The sequence below is a fragment of the Gasterosteus aculeatus genome, chromosome 5 (genome assembly GCF_964276395.1).
Source record: "Gasterosteus aculeatus chromosome 5, fGasAcu3.hap1.1, whole genome shotgun sequence".
In the NCBI taxonomy this organism is placed as follows: Eukaryota; Metazoa; Chordata; class Actinopteri; order Perciformes; family Gasterosteidae; genus Gasterosteus; species Gasterosteus aculeatus.
This window is the reverse complement of record NC_135692.1, coordinates 11203935-11220458: the sequence shown is the minus strand read 5'-3', so window position 1 is coordinate 11220458 and position 16524 is coordinate 11203935. Positions and strand designations below refer to the sequence as shown.

General features: G+C 46.2%; 1 protein-coding gene across 2 annotated transcripts in view; it reads left to right on the top strand.

The window, feature by feature from the left end:
• The window catches only part of dock1 (dedicator of cytokinesis 1), a 122102-nt gene that overhangs the window by 15694 nt on the left and 89884 nt on the right, over nt 1-16524 (top strand). Inside the window, exons 7-18 of one of the 2 annotated variants that reach the window (XM_040177593.2) lie at nt 344-479; nt 1228-1385; nt 2416-2497; nt 2919-3054; nt 3659-3731; nt 5202-5281; nt 7049-7174; nt 7505-7629; nt 10376-10474; nt 11163-11235; nt 13500-13603; nt 14054-14237. In XM_040177593.2, coding sequence (XP_040033527.1) covers nt 344-479; nt 1228-1385; nt 2416-2497; nt 2919-3054; nt 3659-3731; nt 5202-5281; nt 7049-7174; nt 7505-7629; nt 10376-10474; nt 11163-11235; nt 13500-13603; nt 14054-14237 — 1376 coding nt within the window. Of the gene's footprint in view, nt 1-343; nt 480-1227; nt 1386-2415; nt 2498-2918; nt 3055-3658; nt 3732-5141; nt 5282-7048; nt 7175-7504; nt 7630-10375; nt 10475-11162; nt 11236-13499; nt 13604-14053; nt 14238-16524 lie in introns of both variants that reach the window. The other variant, XM_040177590.2, reaches the window with a different exon arrangement.

Here is a 16524-nt window from a genome sequence, read left to right as displayed (position 1 = left end):
CGGCAGACCGCACTGTATTTCATCATCCCCCGACAGCTCCTGCTGCGCCTGCAGAGAGCCTAGCAATCCGGTTGAAAATGAAAATTGCGAAGCTCCATTCTCCTCCTTTTGATTAGACTTTAAACCTTTGGCCAGGTAAAGAAATGGCGCTGCCTCCACAGAAGCAGGAAGTCATGGGATGATGAAATACGTCAGCTGGATGGTGGCGGCGTGCTGCTGTCCGTGTGCACACACCGTCCATAGCGGAAAGACAACATTTATCCCTGACAGTGTTCTACCGTATGTTTTCATATTGGCCCAGGGAGGCGGCGCCCGTTAACCCTCCGACATTTTTTTATGGTAGGTACTTGGATCTCGACCTGGTGGTCAGAGACAAGGATGGAAACATACTGGACCCGGAGATCACCAGCACCGTCAGCCTGTTCAGAGCACACGAGGCGGCCTCCAAACAAATCGAGGACCGGATTCAAGAAGAGAAGGTAAAGGTGGAAAGGACCTGGGCCCGCCAGTCCAACTCATACTTCATGCTGGATCATAGGTCTTCAACAGGGGATGTGCGGAGGAACTGCAGGGGGACCGCGACATTTTTGGTTGATTTTTTTTATTTTATTTTATTAAAAAAATAAAAATTCTTTAATTTTTGATGTATGTGTATTTAAATGTCTTTAAATACACATTAACATGAATCCAACATACTGTAGCAAACGGATACATTGATGGAGATCTCGTTAGCTGTGCATTCGTTTAGATTAAGTTGCTCTCATGTGACAATGATCTCACTGCTTCCTAAACTGACTAAAGGTAGTTTTCCTCAGCCAACAGCATGATTGCACAAAGTGTTTTCATTCGAAAATTCGAAGAAACAACTGCACCGGCACCATATCACACAAATGAAACGCATCCCTCACCTGAATGTCAGTCGGCAGTATATGGGATATGTGGGACGCCAAGTGCCCTGCAGTCATGTGGTCTCATCCTGTGTGACCTTCTCATCCTGAGGTCCTTACTGCATATGCATAGGCAATAAGAGAGTGTCCAGGTCAACGTGATAAATATTAATGATGTGGCCCCAGCTTAGTTTTGAAGGGCGTCCAAGGAATCCCGCAATGAGTCCACTTTTTTTTTTAAATTTTTTTTTACTGCAGGTGCAGTTCTGGAGATAAAGTGGATTTTTATGACATTGTTCAGTCCTACTTTTTAACAGTAAGTCTGTTTCCCTCCCGACAGTCTCAGAAGCAGAATATTGATCTGACCAGGCAAGCAAAGTTTGCATCCACGCCGGCGTTCGCCCTCTTCGTGACTCTAAAGAACGTGGTGTGTAAGATCGGAGAGGACGCCGAGGTGCTCATGTCGCTCTACGACCCGCTCGAGTCCAAGTTCATCAGGTAAACCCGCACGCGCTTATTCACTCATCTCCCACTTCCTCCTTGTTGTGGCTAAGCGTTGTGTTTTCGTGTCCGGTGCTGTACTTCAGTTTTACCCTTCACTTCACAAGTGTTGCACTGACAATTGAGTTTTCGGTTTCCGTGTGTCGCAAGTGGAACGTTTGAACCCCGGTCTGGACGATACACCTGCGTTCTGTATTCGTAATTCATAGAAATAGGGACAACTCACGGTCAAACACGTTGGTATTTTTAAACTGAGGTATTGGATAGATTTAGATGTTATTTCATATAGAAAAGACTAAAACTAATGCCTAGTATGGTGTAGTTTGTTTTTGATATACAAAGTTTCTATCATGTAATTTCACCATCTGCTCAACCTGAAAAGATTTGTTGATTGTTATATGAAGTTAAATCACTGTGTGGTTGGCTCGCTGTTGGCCCTCCCCATTGATACTGGTGTGTGCATATTTTTCGATTCTAGCACAATATTTCCATCAGAAAATCACATTCTGAGAATTTTTAAATGTATTAATTTCAGCTCTTTTTCAAGGCATTTGATCCCACAAGTCAAATACCACCCTACCCAGTCACCACTGGAATTTGGTCTCACAGTAAACAATATCGATAACATTAGTTTAACCTAATTTAACTGAAACTGTGCTCTTAAACCAAATGAATAAACGTGCAAAGAAGAAGCTGTGGAGGATTGGATACAGCCATAGCACAAACACGGAAATGTACACACACACACATACACACACGCAACCAGAACAAGTGCAATCTGCTTCCCAGGGATTCACTATTGTTTATAGGATTTTGTCATATAGCAAATTATCACAAGTAGAGCAGCTTGGCCGTGGGATGTTTTTCTGTCTGGATTAAAATTCAAGCATCCACAGCTTTGATTGAAATTGTCGTTGTTTGTGCAGCCTAACTAATGCTTTAATTCACCGTGTCATAGATGTTCCAACGCGTGACAGATTGTAACGACAACGCACGCTTCTTTTTTTCTGCGATTTCTACCCCACAGTGAAAACTACCTGGTGAAGTGGTCAAGTTCAGGTCTGGTGAAAGACATAGACCAGCTTCATAATCTGCGGGCCGTCTTCACGGTGAGTGTGCTCGGTCGCGCGTGTGTGTTTGTGCGCCCGCCAGTGGTAGTCCACTGTTTACCTGTTACGAGGCGTGTGGGAGCCTGTTTGCAGAGCCCGTAATTGTTAAGCTCTCTCGTAAAGAGCTCGGCTCGCTGTCTTTCCCAAGGCAGTGGCCTCGCTCTAATGGAAGCTCTGTCAGCGCGCACACACTGGGAGCACGTTGCCGATTTTGAAATCTAATGCCTAGACAATTTGTGATTTGTGAAGTTTCCCCTTTTTATGCAACCTCGTCTTCACCTGAAAAAGCGCCATTCGCTAAGTTTCTATTGATCGTGATAGTTTTTCATTTGTCTGGAAGACAATATCATTGACATTTAAAAAAAGAAAAAAGAAAAGGCATCAGCAGTATTTTTCTCACTTTTCTTCTCCCCCCCCCCAGGACCTGGGCAGCGAAGACCTGAAGAGAGAGAAGATCAGTTTTGTGTGTCAGATCGTCCGAGTGGGGCGCATGGAGCTGAGAGACAACAACACCAAGAAGCTGACGTCAGGACTCAGGAGACCCTTCGGAGTGGCGGGTAAAGCCGCTCGACACAGAGGCTCCGTGGTGCCCCAACCCCCCCCCCCCCCCCGTGCACAACTTCTGCTATATAACGGCTTCATATGGCTGACATCTGGCCTTTAGGGCTGTCAGGGACTGGAGCTCATCGTTTGCTCCGTCTCTCGGCCAATTCCGTTGCCGCCGGCTCAAGGATGAATTTCCTGTTTTGGTGTCCGGCTTCGATCTTGGTTAAATTCAACCCCTGGTTTTGCATACTCTGCAAATATTCAGTGTTACATCACCCTACTTAAATGTAAATAGCCAGTGCACTCTAAGTGTCCAATCTAGGCCATCCTCACTTAGAGGAGTTGGCTTTGGTCTTGATGTATTCATAGCATTTGGTTCACAGACAAATAAACAAGACACACACTGTACTTTTAAGTTCACCGCTACAGCAACGCAAGCCTTCATACTCAACCGTCACCCACAAAGCAGGTTCGCCAGGCTTTAATTAAACTGGCGGAAACCTGACGGAGAATGTCAAGCAAGCGTGCAGCTGGCCACCTCCTTTAAGGTTAAAGTTCCACGCTCCATATCCGCTAAGAATGTTTTAACCCTCTCTTCTTGTTTTTTCCCCACAGTAATGGATGTCACTGACATCATAACGGGCAAAACGGACGATGAAGACAAGCAACACTTTATTCCATTTCAGCCGTAAGTGGATTGTTCATCATTGTTCAAAAAACAACAACAACACGGCACTACGAATATCTGAGCACTGAGTTCAGTCACGCCCGGGATAATGTGGCATAAGATAGCAAAGCGGATAAAGTTTGCTCGCTTTCACACTTATTTACGTCATTTTGCGGAAGTACAGCATGCCGGAGACGCAGCGCTAATTGTATTTCTATGTAGGACTTAAATTCTTGACACCTGATTAGCAGAGGTTTTAAGACTCCCCCTCTCCCCTGCTGACTCAATTAAGGCAATCTCATTAACTGCTGCCATTCTCGTAGGACTGCGTACGTAACCTTTTCCTTAACGTGATTTCCTGCATAATTGGAAAGGCTTCAGATCCGCGCAGTTTAGCCGGCAGATCCCCTCACTTAACAGTGTTAATCATGGAGAAGAACAGCTTCTTTAAGGACAAGTGTGAATCTACGCCACTCTATTTTAAGTGAAGTTTTTTTTGAAGACAGACCCCTGGCATCCAAACAGAAGTGGTAATGGCTTTAAGTGCTGGACTAGATAGAATCTTGCTGTAATAGCTTGTGGTTCCTGTTTGTCCCTTTTTAGGCCTGAGACGGCTGTGGATTGAAAGAAATCAAGTAACAAGCAATTGTCCAATAATACAGCGATTTGCAAATGTGAGGATTTTGCCTGTCTCCGAGCTTTATATTGTGTTGTTAGTTAACCGAAACCTTGAACTCTGGGAATTTCCTTGGATCCATTAGTGTTCATTACAATTAATCAAGAAGGTTGATAATGTGTATGTACAAAACCACGATGCCCTGAATGTTTCCTCAATGTCCCACTGAGTCTCACACTCAGACACACAAAACCTGCGTCGCTCCCGTTGTCCTCCAATGTTTCGTCCCGTGAACGTACGAAACCTCTGCCGTCCGTCATTCTACTTCCTTGCCTGGGTCGGTCTCGCCTTCAAGGTCTGAGGCACGGGCGACGACCCGATTGACCCGAGATCCGCCAGCGCTTCGTCCACGCCGCCATCACCGCCGTCTTCTTCTCTGCGCTCGTCCTCTTTGCTGCACACAGTCCTCTCGCAGCCGATCACGCCGGCTCCTACCTTGTGCTCTGTACATCGCTCTGCTCACCGGTTGTGTATCATCCCCCCTCCCCCCAAACGCCTCACGGAGTGCAAAGCAAGACGTTATATCTGCATCACTTCCTAAACGATGATTTCTCTGTGTTTCTTCCATCCCGCCCTCCCTGCTAACTGCTAACAAGCGGCTTTGTGTCTGTCGCGGTATTTCGTGTCTCCCTTCTGTCTCTTTCTCTTTCATCCCGCTCCCCCTCCTCACAACCATCACTTTCTGGCTCTTTTGTCTTCCTCCTTCTGTCCCTCCTCCTTTCTCCCCTGCGGTGTTTGCCTGTCGCGTGCTACAGGCTAGCGTTGGACGATGCCATTCGCCACAAGCAGCTGAACATCTCCCGTTTTTCACCCAGGGTGGCTGGGGAGAACGACTTCCTCCAGACCGTCATCAACAAAGTCATCGCAGCCAAAGAAGTCAATCACAAGGGCCAAGGTACAGACGCACAAAGCCGCAAGACACTTTTTATGAAATGTGTGTCCTTGCTGAGGAGTCAACAATTTTTGAAAAGTATTGAGGGAGAGCAGCCAGTCGGGCTAAAATGAAATGCCCGGGAGCAACTTCACGCCGCCAATTCATGCTCGTTTCTGCCACTGACCGACTTGAATTGTTATTATAAGTGTCTGACAATGTAATTCAAAGGACCTTACTGAGAAATGAGAACTATTATTTCTTTCCTTTTGCTCGATGGGTTATGTACCCGTTGTTATACTGTCCAATCCAAGCGGAAGGTAAAGAAAGACATTTAAAAAAAGAACACTCTTGTATAAATCTGTTTCATGGGATATTTTTGCCGTTCACAGGAAACCAAGGAATGTAACATTGGCCAAAATTTTTATTAGACCTCATGTTTGTAGTTGTGCGTGTGCTCTTTCCTTCAGCTTTTCTGTGTTTGCTTTCTTTGCATTGATTCTACACTTTTACCGCAGTACAACCTATTGTCCAAGTAGAAGCTCTCTATTCATCTTTCTATGTATTTCCAAATCCTTTTGAAAGAGGGATTCTAATCACATTACATTTAACCTAAGCAACATCTTACTGTACTGCTGGTATTATCTGCAATACTTCATTGTAATACCGTCATTTTAACCCCAATTTACTGGCAGGGAGTTGAAGCTGTTCATCTCGCTAACAAGAACATAATTCTTTGTTGAGAGCTGACACCATAAATCACTGTTCCTCCTATAAATAGTGGCCCCATCACCATGACTACAGAATGTAAGTAACCCAGCTTAGCTGTTAATTAAGCTGCAAGGCCTGCATCTTATCGGCGACTTGACGTTGCTGGTTAGAAGGACCGCGTTAGCCATCTAAGGGATTTGCACTGGGCGGAAGGAGGAGGGTGTTGTGGGGGGGGGGCAACATGACAGCCTTCATGGTATTGTCATGCCCTATGAAGATGTGCTCGGATAAATGTCAGAACCGCTTCGACCCACACTGGGAAGGGGACGGCGGAGCAGCTGTTTCCTTCACGCTCGCTTATCAACAGGCCCTGCGGCTCGGCGAGTGGGGGGGGGGCGGGGGACGTGTCACTCATGACAATGCGGCTCCTGTAACGCCGATGTGAATGAAGCCGCATGGGTTCACAGACGCCACCCGCTTTCGGTGGTGGTGCTCTACAGGATGACTTCTTAAATCAGAACCACCTCCCTCCCCTTTTTGTTGTCCTCTTTTTAAGTAGTATGCCCCTACGCCGCTTTGTTCATCCAGAGAGAATGTTGTATTGTATATTATTATATTAATATACAGAAGTGAGCTGGTGCTCCGTGCGGTGTCTGCAGAAAAGAAGCTTTCCTTCCACCCGGGAGGAATTGGCAGCTGCCAACTGCTGAAAAATCACCCATGACGGACCCCGTAACGCACTTTTAAAAAAATGATTTAGAGCCACGGAGGTTTCCTCTCGCGCTTCGAACTGCCGGGTCTTTCAAAGATCAATTATTTAGGTCTGGGAGTAACTGCACGATTTAAATATCCTAGAAAAAAATGTAATTTATTCTCATATTGAATACAAATTGCCTGAAGACAAAGCCTGAGACATGGTGGACATTAGGATTTTTCTTTTTAAATTAGCACTCAGTGTCTGTTTGATTTGGAAAAAGACCCCCCCCCCCCCTAAATTCTCTGCTCTAAATTCACGCTTTTCTTTTATCGAGGGTCTGTGTGACACTTTTTTTCACCTCTTTACGTTGACTTCCCCACCAGGCCTGTGGGTGACTCTGAAGCTGCTTCCTGGAGACGTCCATCAGATACGGAAGGACTTCCCTCATCTGGTGGACCGGTCGACAGCTGTGGCTCGCAAGATGGGCTTTCCTGAGATCATCATGCCAGGTCTTCTGAAAAAGCTTCCCCATCGCTGCCTTGCACTGAAAGTCTTTTATTTCATTTCATTTGCTGAATCATTCACTCAGCAGGAGAATTAGAAATGAGAGCTGCCATTTTAGAAAATGTCCGTCTAATCCAATCTCCATCAAGGTTTGATGAAGACGTTCGTTATTTAATGGACTTAAGTCCCCCAAGAAGTATACAGGCCCAAATCCCCAACCTGAGATGTAATGAGTCATGTAGTAATGGCATTATATATTCAGAAGTCTGAGCTCTGGAAAAGCTTTAAAGGGCAGATTTCATCCCTCTGACCTGCTTGTTTCTGTTTTCCTAAAGGTGATGTTAGGAACGACATCTACGTGACTCTGGCTCTTGGGGATTTCGACAAGGGGAACAAAACCAAGCCCAAGAATATCGAGGTGATCATGTCCGTCTACGACGAAGACGGCAAGAAACTGGAGGTACGGCGGAGGAATGTGAACTGACCTATTTGTCTTTTTTTCCGCTGGGCTTCGGCTCGCGCTCAGCATTCCCGGACACAAGTGCTCCAGCCCATCGCCCCCCCCCCCACCGTCAGACTGTGATTCAGCAGGCTTTCTTTAATCTCACATAGCTCAGCTTGCTGCTTAACTGACCGGGACTCCTATAAAGCAGTGTGATACACGGGCCCCGACTGTACGCCTCTGCCCCCCCGTCAAAAGCGACAGAATGCAATAGATGTGCTTTGTGGCTGATTGACGGGCGTCACATTTGGCTCACCGCCTTATTTCACAGACCCCATCGAGTAGACGGGATATATATGGGCCATAGTTTTAAAGTTTAAAGGAATGAGAGAAAAGAATTCAGCTTTTTTTCTGTCCTGTGTATTTATGTGTTATATTTCTTTAGATGGAACTTAAATAATCGTTGGTCATCATTTGATCATATTTAGTTTGTGGTCTGAAACTCATTTCAGTCGTACCTCATAGGCTTAATACCATTACTTGCATAGAACTTCTCCAGCCAATCAACAAAACATTTGAGCGTTAATCGTTATGCGAGCTGCGAACCAATCAGTGTCCTAATGTGCTAATAAAGCCTCTGGTTTTATCTAGAGTCTCGAGTCAGCGACCCCTTTCTCTGATGTTTAATTATAATCACCCCTGCTTGACTTTAGCTCTTGTTCTGCAGAGTTAATGGGGGATGCGAGAGGCTTAGAGGAGTCTGACACGAGGAGCCGAGGCAGGCGGTGTATTCACGTGGCCATGAATGTACTTGTTTGGATTTTGAGACTTTGTAGAGATCTTGTAACCGTTCGCATTAAGTTAAAGTCACTTAAAGTGACTTAGTCTCATTTTAACGATGAGATCAGGGAGAGTTTGGGCCCTTTCTATTCAGTTTTTCTAAATACCTTTTCATGCTGCTTTTGTCCACACATACCTGTGTACCTGAGTGTGAGTTACAGGGACTGATGGAAGAGAAGTGAATTGAGGTGAGACCCTGGTGGTCCTGGGGAAAGACCTCCCGCATGGAGCCAATCAGAGCACTATTACACGTAGCTGCCTCAATTATACACATGAGTCTGATATTGAGAGGCTGCGACGGTGATTTGGCCCGGCAGGCATGGGAAGTGGAACAATCAGTGGTGATTATAATGTAGAGTAGCAAATAGCTGAGATTATCCGGGATTCTGTCAGACGGTACAGGAAATAAATGGTTGTTTTCTCTTTGCTAGACAGGGTCGTCTCATTGGGATTTTTTTGTGTTTATAATTTATGATGCGTAACATGAACCAAGTTATAATTTTTACCTCACAGAAACGGATAATACTGCACTTATCGTCATTTACAACGTATCGTCATTGTTACATATTTGCTCGCTAGAAGCTGTACTGCGTTTTTTTTTTAAATAATGTGTTTATTTTGCAGCTCCAGCACAGCGAGCAGGTTGTGATACTTGAGCTGGTATCAAAACGAAGTGCTCATGCTGTAGCTGGCTGTGTAAGACTGTCAGAGACTGTGAGTGGACACCGTGATGGAGGGACACTGATCCCATTTACGGGGGACATGGCCATGCGTCCCTGCAGCTCCCTTTAACATCTTGTCCCGGAACTTAAATTGACAAGGAGGAAACTCCCGTGCCTGAGATGAGACAACCGTCACATTTTAATCTCTGATAAAACAAACTTTCTCTTTGGCTTCTCCTTAACCTTAGGTCAGTGTTGTTTTCATCCGTTAATGTACTGTAATTTTAAAAAGACGGGCACTTGAAAATAACTAAATAGAAATAGTTTGTATTGAGGCCAGGTTTGCACAAGGTCAAGCTTTGTGTGTCTGTCTCTTATCTTATCCATTCGTCTCTGGCCCCTTTCTGCCTCTCTAATTTACTTATTCCTCCGTCTCCCCTGAGAGTGACTTATCACCCTCCACCCCCCACAAAACCCTGCTCACCTACGGCCGGACCTCCACCCCTTTCCAATCTTCATCTCTCCAAAATCTCCAACTGCCGTGAATCCCCCGGCCTGCTAGTTAATCAACACAACCCCCTTCCCCGTATTTGCCCGGCGTGGCTCGGGGAGACGGGGGCCCTGTTATTCCTCCTAATTGCTGGCTGTCAGAAGCCATTAGTGCTGCAGGATTTTAGCAGCACCGTGGCGAGGGAGTCAGCTGGCGCGGTGGGAGGAAGTGGGGGAAGATGGGCTGGATGAGCGCGGATGGATAGAAGGCGCCTGCGTGCCGTCCGCTGTCCGCTTCTGCCCTCGTAGTAGTATTTTACATTCGCACCCTGACCCGCTGTAGAAACCCCGGGGACCCACTCGGCAATTGGGGACCAATCGACACGGGGGGCTGGTTCCATCAGCACCGGCTGGTCTGCTTCCCCCGCGCCTGGCTTCCCTCCACAGCTCCTCCTTCAATAATTCATTTCTAATTTATTTCTTACTTCCACAATGCCGTGGTGAGATTGGCTGCCAAGGGGGCAGGTGTGCATGCATTAACTGCCTCCAGATGGTTAAAGGCCACAGCTACAGTAGATAAGCTCTCTGTCCCAGGGAGGCCATTTTATGGAATAAGTGCGAGTAGTCAATTTCACAAATGCTGTAAGTGTGCTAATGGTTGAAGGGTTCTAATAACTCCTCCATCACGATTTTGCCCCCTGCTATGCCACTATAAAGCGTATAAGCAGGCGTATTGTCGCCTAACTTTCTGTCTCCTCTTTGTCACTTTCTAGAATGTGATCTTCCCCGGAGCCGGAGATGATGGCATCATTGAGTACAAGTCCGTCATCTACTACCAAGTGAAGCAATCCCGCTGGTTTGAAACCATAAAGGTGTGTCACTCTCCTCCCCTTCACACTAGTGAATATTAACCCAAACATTGCGTTAAATGGCTGAGTTTTTGATTAATAACACTCATGTTTTTATTTCGTAAGTAACCATTTTGGGCATTACCGACTTTTCTCACCACCCGAAATTACATCGTTGCTATTGTCTCAAGTTGTTAGTGGCATAATAAAGACAACATTAAAATGTTGAGGAAATAAATAATTATATTTGTCTTTGGCCGAATATACACTTTTCTTATTGTTGTGTATTTTGTTTGTATAAAGAACTGACAGTTTATGTCGCTCTTCCTGATTACAAAGCACAAACACCTCAGCAGTGTGTTCCATCACCGCCGTTCACTGCTTAACGCCTCATGAGCCTCCGAGCAGAAACTCTCTGTGTGTTTAGCCCCATTAGCCGTGAGCTCCCTTTTGTCCTCTAGGCGTTCGTTTGTCCTTTATGTACATTTCCTATCACCAGCGGGACGGCGTTTCTCTCGCTCTGTCGCAAAACCATTCTACTCGCCGTTGGTTTCAATTAACTTCCGTAGAGCATGACGATCTAGAATTCTGAGGTGCAATCCGCAATCCGCCCCCCTCCCCGCCTCGGCGTGTCCTGAACAATGTGCTTTTGTTGAGTGCGTGTCCTCTGGTGCGGGTGTCTCACACGGTCCCTTCCTGTCCCTGGACTCAGGTCGCTATCCCCATCGAGGACGTCAACCGGAGCCACTTGCGGTTCACCTTTCGCCACCGCTCATCGCAAGACAGTGAGTACAAATGTCAGCCTTTGAATAATCTGCTTTGCCCAGGAACAGCTGCACAATTGGCTGCTAATCCATCCGCGGCCGGAAAAATAATAGAAGACATCCCATCCGAGCAGATGTGTTGCACACTGATACTTTTGTCACTCTCATCTGAGGTATTCGCTCGCCCCGCCACAAAGCAGCATCATGATCAGTGGCCTGTCGGAGACTACAGCTGGGATGTGGAAATGGCCTGAGGGGAACCCGCCTGTTTATTGGGACCAGTGTCTGCCTGAATTGACTCTCCTTCTGTTTCTGTTAACACCCTCCCTAATTTTCGGGCATGTTAAGGGCAGGGACGCCTGCTACTGGCAGCTCTGCCGTCGCATCTGCCCGCCACATGGCAGCGCCATCCCTCCTGCAGCGAGAGGGGTGCAGGAAAAGGATTTTTGGTGGGGTAAAGGGAGCCATGACAGGTTCATGGTGCATGGAAGTGCAAGCAGCATTGGGAAGGTGTCGGCCGGGGGGCGAGAGGGGTGGGGGGGGGGGGGTTTACCTTGTAATTAGTTAAGCGATCTTTAGCTGCTTTTGTCCTCAGTCCCAAAACCCCTCTCTTTGGTTTGCGCTCAGCGCTGGCTTATAATCCACTCGGAGAGCCTTCTTGTCATGCCCGGCACATTTTCCCCTGCAGGGACTAATGCAGTTTCGAGGCGATGCCTTTGAAACTCTGTGACTTGCCGTTATCCCGCTGTAATGGTTGCTTTAGAAAACTGGCTGACGTCAAGTGACTCTCGGCCTGGAGTGGCATGCTGAACTTTTAACTTGTCACTACTGACCATTGAGCATAGAGGGATATGTTTGAAACGGGCATTGGGCCTTTTGTCTTCTGAACACTTCACATAAGGACACATGGTTTCCTGTACAAATGAATCAAACCTCCAGGTTTCTAACTGGCTGCGTCTGCTCAGTCATCCAGCTTCTCTCAGTTTTTCCTGCACTTATTTGCCTCCTGGGTTTGGTTGCCTGTAAAGACTTTCAAATCTGTTTCATACACCACCAGTATTTTAGCTTCTCCATTTTTATCACAAATAATGGCAGAACAGGGGCGACGTATCCACAGCGTAACCATGTGTCGGACATTCATATCGACGTGACAAGTTGTTGTTACTAAGACAGGAACAATAAATGTAGGTTCTGAAACTAGGATGTAGTTACTACCGAGTCATTATCTGTAATGTAATCCGTTCCTCTGAGGTATTGACCTTTGAACACAATATAATACCTGTATTCTCCCAGGAAATAGGGAGGTATCGATCAGGCTCGTCTTTGACATGCGGAACACGACAAGGAACATAAATCTGAACCGACAGACCACTTTGATTGGCTGAAAACGAAATATGAAGTTCCTGATACATTTTTTTCATCTGGGTGGCGTGCGTGCAGCGTTTCCTCTCCACTGGTTCCTCTCGGGCCGGCCCGGCGATCATTCACCGGCGAGGCCGCAGGATGCAAACCGATGAGGAGATTTATGCAGATAAAATGCGTGAGATACTCTGAGGAATCGCGTCTCCCTGCTCATAAATTTGAGCTTGTTGATCCGTGATGATGTATGTTGGCCTCTCCAGACGCCTGCTCCCAGGACAAAGTCATAACTCTCGCGCCTTGTTTACCCGCCGCTTCCCCTCAACGGACCCAAACGCTGTCGTACACGTGTGTGTGTGTGTGTGTGTCTTTTCCTCGCCCCCAAAGTGTTTACCGCCACCGCTTTGGGATCAAGTGCTGATTCATATGCTAACAGGAAGTGGACACATGGGAGATCTTATCCAAACCATGTGGCTTTAATATTAGTTATACGCTTTCGTTTTTAAATGAGCGAATGGTCTTTTTTTTAAGTCGGAATGATTGCTCTGATGCTACGGTCATCGGCTTGTAATTAAGCAATTTTAGTAATCTTTCATTGCACCTCCCACTTGCTTTTTGATTTTCACGATCCATTCACACTCATGTAAAATGAATGCTGACAAATAGATAAGAGTAGGTTGTTGTGCTTGCGTTTGGGATTAACTATTTATTTGTCTGACTGGTTTGTTTTTAAAGTACGCTTTGCAGCGCGATTTAAGACGCACACTTTTCATCTCATCACATATCACACGATTTGGAATTTAGCGAATAGTCACATGGAACAAAAGTTCTTATTTTCAATAAACAGGAAAATATGGTATCATCTGCTCCCACGTGCCTGTTTTTTTTTGTGTTCTAAAGTGTTTTTTTTCCCTCTTCACCCGCAGCCAAAGACAAATCGGAGAAGATATTCGCTCTGTCTTTCGTGAAGCTGATGCGGTACGATGGGACGACTCTGAGGGACGGCGAGCATGACCTCATCGTGTACAAGGTAAATGTGAAGCAGCCCATAATGACGCGGTTAGAAGTCGGCCCGTGGTGTTTTGGCTTTGGTTTGTATTCTTGTGACTTATTTCTACATTCCTACTGTCTCTGGCGAGCCGGCCCTCGTGGACCGCAGGTACGAGTACAAAGTGAAAACGATCTGTCTCATTAGTAGTTGCCGTGGTAACAGCTTCTCTGCTTTCTGTGGAGAATTGTTACGCATCCGCCTCTTCAGTGCAGTTAAATTACTTTCCAATTAAAATCCCTTGTATAAATGACAAGTTTACCCGTTATCTTACTTAGTAAGATTTCTCCTCATTCTAGTTTTCACTGTCGTTGTCAGTCAAAGTTCCATTCGCATACATCATCAGCCAGCAGTAAAACATCCGCAGCATTACAACAAAACGCTACATACAACAAAAACCGAACCTCGCTTGTCGTTTTCCTGCAAAATCAGGCGGAGGCAAAGAAGCTGGAGGACTCGTCTGTGTACCTCAGCCTGCCCGCTACGAAGCTGGAGATGGAGGAGAAGGGCTACTCCACCACGGGGAAAAGCGCCCAGAACCTGGGCAACTGTTCCATCAGCAAAGACTCCTTCCAGATCTCCACCCTGGTCTGCTCCACCAAGCTCACCCAAAACGGTACCTCCTCCTTTGCTTCACGTGGTCTCTTATTCTTTTCTCTACATGAACGCTAACCTTTTCCTGACCGCACCTGTGAGCGTTTCCTCCTATTCTGTCTTTGAAGGACGAATTAACAATGCACACTAACCGTACACCACTTAAGGTAAGACAAAGGGACCCGTCCTCCAGTCTGTGTCCCGCAGAGTCATTTCTCAAGGTGCTGCGACGAGCAAAGGAGGAAATTCCCACCTCTGCCTTCTAGCTAATGGATCGAGCAATTTGGCCTCATTTGTTCCTGCGCATGTTTATCAATCTCACCCGACTTTACCGTGAACCCTCCTGGACGTGTTGGTATTTGCAGACTGTTTTTAGCACAGTGGCGCACTCGGTGGGCATTTGGTGGAAAGCTGTTCCGCTGCGTGTGAGCGATGGAGTGTTCCCAGCTCGGATTTCACAAGGGTGCCCACACCTTCCCTTCTCAATCGTCTTAGTCGTTTCCTCGTGTTTTTATCCACAGTAACAAAAAGATCACTTTGAATAGTCCGGACAAGGGCAACGTGAAAGGACACGCTCGAATGGAACAGTCTGAAGCCGTTTGATGTTTTGCGTGGCCAATTTCTTTTCAGTGCTCAAGGGCGCTCAAAAAATATTCCATGTGTATAAAGCATGTTCATTTTATTCACGTGCATAATGCAATATAATCCCCCTGAATGTTGAATATTTGTGGTGTTGTAAAGTCAAGCCGGAGAAGATGAGCAGTTTGTCCATTAATTACACCAAAGTCCTCTCAAAGTTTTTAATGTTATTGCACCGCTTTACAGCTTGACGCCGCCCACCAAAACTAACATGGAAACATCCCTTTGACGTCTGTGAGCACCTCCGCAAATAGACGCGCAGCATTTATTTTTCTCTGAGGTGAAAACAATAATAGAGTAAATGAGGTTATAAAGTCCGTGCTATGACTGGGCCGTCGGGAGTTGCAAAAGTGTTGCAGCTTTGGAATCATCTCTGCGCTTCTAGTGATATTCTAAGAACCTACACTGGTGGAATTTCACCCTGACCTCGAGTGACCTCGGGGGGGGGGAAGCATTGGCATCTAATAGAGACCTGAATGAGAGAAAAAGTAGATCTTCCCTTGTTGCATTCCTAGATGTGTCCCAGATAACATTCACAATACGCTCTCGTAAATCCACAGAAATTAGGTCACAGCAGAACCCAGAACACAGTTTGTTTAGATCTATTGGAGGAGAATCTTTTGTTGCTGTGCCTAATGTTAAATTACCTTGTGTGGGAGGAGGGGAGGGGGGGGACGCTGAGTGTTGGTACATTTCCCTTCTGACGTGGAAGTTGTCGTTTAAATACATTGGCGTGTGCCCGCCTACTCCGCTCAGTGGGTGGTGATGTCACAACCTCCCCCTCCGATTACCGCAGATGGGGATTAAATGTCAGTAGCCAAACCTTTTTGTCTCAACAATAGGTGTATAGTATTTAACACAAACAAAAAGAAACCAATCCCCCCCCCTTTCCCCCACACTCTTTTCCCTTTCTCCCTTTCCCTTATGTGGGAGCGACTGGCAGCAGTGAGTGTCCCGGTGACAAGATTCAGTCCGCTAGAGCGACTCCTCTGCTGATATTTACCTGGCACTTTGAGGTGCTAATTTGCAAGGCCCCAGTAGGTGCAGAGGGATCAGGACGACTCGTTGGCACTGCACACTGAGTTTGATTAAATAGAGAGCTGTGTGTGTGTGTGTGTGTGCTTACGCGCACTCGCGTGCCTGCGTGCGTGCGTGGGTGCGTGCGTGCCTGCGTGTCTCCCACAGTGTGTCATCCCACGCCAAAGGAAAAGAGTTCTTTTAATAAATCAATGCAGAGCCGATCTCGCTCTCTCCGACGGTCTCTGCCTGCTTTATTAAAGCCTAGAGGCTTTTTTAAAATTTGCATCCAAGCCCACTCACTTACTTTAAATGTTCTTCATGGAACGTGTATTGACAACCGGATGGATGATTGACAATTTTTTTTCTATTATTCCAATAGAAAAGCAATTTTAATCCATTTGAATAGAATTAGGAATTCTACATCGTTACTCACAAACCAGTTTGATCTCTTTATTAAAATATAATATATATTCGGTCTCAGATTGTTTTGTTACTACTACAGAACAAATGGTAGATTCATTCTTCGTCCAGAACAATCAACATATTCATCCATAATGAAAATAAGCATTAATTGCCCACTCAACGTTTCACAAGACACCGACACCTCATCCCCGATCCCCACATCTGAGATGAAAAACACACTTTTTTTT